Genomic DNA, 3,659 nt, shown 5'->3' with positions numbered 1-3,659 from the left:
TTCGCAAACACGTCCGTCATGAATATTTCCTCTTTCTGTTTTAGACATACACAAAATCTGTGACCCCGTAACACGATGTTAACTGAGATTATACTGGGGGTAGCTGTTTTGTTTATAGCCTACATTTATCAGTGGAAACGGAAGTATAGCAAGATGCCTCCAGGTCCAAAACCACTGCTAGTAATGGGCAATTTCTTAGAAATAAAGGAAGCTACAATGGTCAACGATCTCACTCGATTGTGTTCCCAATACGATGGCATATTCACGGTCCATTTCCTAATGACGCCGGCACTCATTCTGGACCGGTTCCACACCATTAGGGACCTCCTTCTTTCTCCTCCATATGCTGACATCTTCAGTGGAAGGGTGAGCAGCTATTTTAGCAAGCATTTGCTGCCGAATGATATGATTTTCCAGACGGCCAGTGACAGACAGCAATACCTGAGAAAACTGACCTTTCGAGGAATAAAACAATATGGAACTGCACTGAAAAATGTTGAACATCTTGCCCAAGCAGAAATACAAGAAATGATCAACAGGTGCAGAGAACGAAATCGGGTCTCTTTTGACCCGTGGGATGATCTGAATCAATATGTCAGCAACATGATCTTGCTTTTGGTAAGTTGTTGACTTCATCTGAAGACTTAATCTATGGTAACCAGGAAACATATTAGTAGTGGTACAACTAACTGACTATCTGCTACAGATATTCACGCTCATAACCGAAGCATTCAACTGGACTAATTATATTTCTTTTCAGGTTTGTGGACAAAGATTTCAGCCTGGCCATCAGACACTGGAGATTTGTCAAAATGTTGCCGCTGATTTTGAGTATCTCTTCCACTATAAGAACCAGATTCTTATGGACAATGTCCCGTTTAGTACGAAGTTAATGCCAAAGTTGAGACGAGCTTGTCAAACCATGAAGAACGGATACAACTATTTTGCTGAGATAATTGACAGAATTTCACAGGTAATTTTCACAAACCGATTCCATTTAATTTCCAATAAATCTCAAGTGAATGACGTCTGAATGAATCTGTGGAGCCAATAGAATTGTATACAGAAATGCATCTAATATTGTAGTATATAAGGGAATCGTATGCAACGCTTTTCATAATTTCAAAATGATGTTCCTTTTTTGTAGGAATCCAAAGATACAATGCCCGATTGTCTCTACACATTGCTATTAAAAGAACGTGAGGAGGGAAGGATATCGAATGAAAATGTAAAAGGAGTTCTGATGGATGCCCTTGTTGGAGGTAATACTGGACAAATATTACTAAAACTGTCTGTGTGCAGATATAACTTTGCACCTTTTCCTGTTATGAAAGGCAGATGATCAATTCCCCTGACATTAATAGTTCACAGGCACCAGGTCCAAACTACTCTTTTTCTGTTACGTGGACAGGTATCTTCACAACAAAACCAACCATGTACAATGCCCTAGCTGCAATGGTAAACTTCCCTGAGGTTCAGAAGAAGATCCAGGAGGAGATCCAGAGGGTGGTTGGAAAGGACCGACTTCCGGGTTTGGAGGACCGGAACAAAATGCCCTATACTAGGGCTGTGGAGTTAGAATCACATCGTTACTACACTCCTGTCAGTTTGCCAGGCCCAAGGAACACTACGCAAAACTGCACTTTTAATGGTTACAGAATCCCAAAGGGCACAATGGTAGGTTTCTGTAATGGTGAAGGGCTACAGTTCGCAAAATACTTTCCTAAATGACAACCACATTTGTCCAAGTACAAGTTACCGTGTAATTATCTAACACAATCTTATAAAATCATTACACCATGCAATGACAAAAGGTTTTATTACTGTCCGTGAGATTGTCCTCCGCCCTGATATTGCTTGAATATTAGGTAGCAAAAGTAATGTAAGTCCCCGTGGTTCCTAGTATGGTGATCTACCTTCAGTTGTTGGCGATCTGTTGCCAGTTTTTATATTGTATTGTCTAAATAGTGCTATCAGTTTTAACTTTCCACACTAGTTTTAGTTGTAATTGTGATATTCTAGTTGTTTTACTGTCCTTCGTCGACAGGTTTTTTGTAATATACATATCTTCCATTTCAATGTCACATATGTTCTCGTCACGATATGGCTGAAATATTGCCGATGTGACGTTAAATATTAACTAACTCACTCACTTGCTTGAATATTGGTTAAAGCGGCGTAAAATTCAACTTACTCACACACTCACTCATATGAAATTGGTAAAGGTAATGAGATTACCCTAGAGTATTGCAGTACAAGTTTATTCTTTGATATTAAGACACATATATTACTAACAAAACTGACTTGAATCTGTCTTCATTAAGGTTATTTACAACGTGTGGCGTGTACACAACGACGAATCATTTTGGGAGAATCCCTTCACGTTTGACCCAACCAGATTCTTGGATGAACATGGCGAACTGCTTCCACCAGAGGATGAGAAGCGTCAGAGGTAAACATGCATGAGACAAGAAAGAACATGATTTCAGTTAAATCATACAGGTGGGGGAATGAAAGCTTAGACAGACTGGCCTTGCCAAACATTTGCCAAACTGATGAAAAGGCTGATTTTCAAGCAAAGATCGTTAAAACCAAAATCATATACGGAGATGTATTAAAATGAACGTACATGATTTTAAGTGTTTCATTGCAGATTGCTGACGTTTGGTATCGGAAAGCGTTCTTGTATTGGTGAGAAGCTGTCCCGAGTCAGGATATTTCTTGGACTGACGTCCATCCTGCAAAACTTCGACCTGACTCGTGATACATCTGAGCCTTTCCCTTCATCCGACCCCCGCACATATGAGAGTAAATTTCTCTTACAACCACCTCCATACAAGCTGCAGTTCAAACCGAGACTCTGAAAGTTGCAATGTCCGACACACATTTGAGATTTGTCCTAAGTGGTAGACAAGTGTTCTGTCGTGTAGTCTTCCATTGTCCTAGATGATTAAGCAGCGTAGCTGTATACCTGTATCAAAATACAAAGCGCGAATTGTAACACATTTTAACCTAAACCTGTAATCGTTGATATTGATAAGATAATAACAATAACAGTCCACTTTTATAGCGCTATTCCATTATGTGGTATTATTATTAACCCGGATAGCTGATGTGAGCAGCTTGAAGGTTAGTAGTCACATGGCTTATCCCACCGGGTATTCATTTTCTGCTAGGCGAACAGAGGCATGTTTGAACAAACTCACATGCAATTCCTTGTGGGGCAGGACTGACGACCTAGAAACTCTCAGGAGTCAAGCTGCCAAACACGGTCACCCATCCTAAGACTCTTCGCGCTCAACGTTGTTCAACTTCAACTGATTTGTAACTATGGACAGGAATCTAGTAAATCACAGCTCTACTGTAAGCAGAGTGAGTGAGTGTGTGAGAGTATGGTTTTAAAGCCTTTTTAAGCAATATTCCAGCAATATCACGGCGGGGGACACCGGAAAAGGGTTTCACACATTGTACTCCTGTAGGGACCTTTCGCGTGACTAGCGAACTCTTAGAGCCCTAGGCTACCCCACCGCCGCCTAAGGTAAGCAGAATCGACAGAAATAATGGTGCCCAAGAGATTAGTCGACCTTACTTGAAAGTGTTAAAATCAGAACTGACACATCACGAGTGTGACGGTACAATCATGACATGTGCAAACTATC

The 3,659-nt window shown here is 40.6% G+C and overlaps 1 protein-coding gene across 1 annotated transcript; it reads left to right on the top strand.

The window, feature by feature from the left end:
• The first annotated feature begins 279 nt into the window (after nt 1–279).
• LOC124266965 (cytochrome P450 2C28-like) lies at nt 280–2,864 on the top strand. The gene is made up of 6 exons (XM_046701818.1): nt 280–366; nt 761–973; nt 1,148–1,262; nt 1,412–1,602; nt 2,325–2,452; nt 2,654–2,864. Exons 1-6 carry the CDS (start codon nt 280–282, stop codon nt 2,862–2,864), a joined length of 945 nt encoding a protein of 314 aa, XP_046557774.1.
• The last annotated feature ends 795 nt before the right edge of the window (nt 2,865–3,659 follow it).

The sequence above is a fragment of the Haliotis rubra genome, unplaced genomic scaffold (assembly GCF_003918875.1).
Source record: "Haliotis rubra isolate DU_JTF1 unplaced genomic scaffold, ASM391887v1 Scf129, whole genome shotgun sequence".
Taxonomy (NCBI): Eukaryota; Metazoa; Mollusca; class Gastropoda; order Lepetellida; family Haliotidae; genus Haliotis; species Haliotis rubra.
This window is presented reverse-complemented; position numbering and strand designations above follow the sequence as displayed.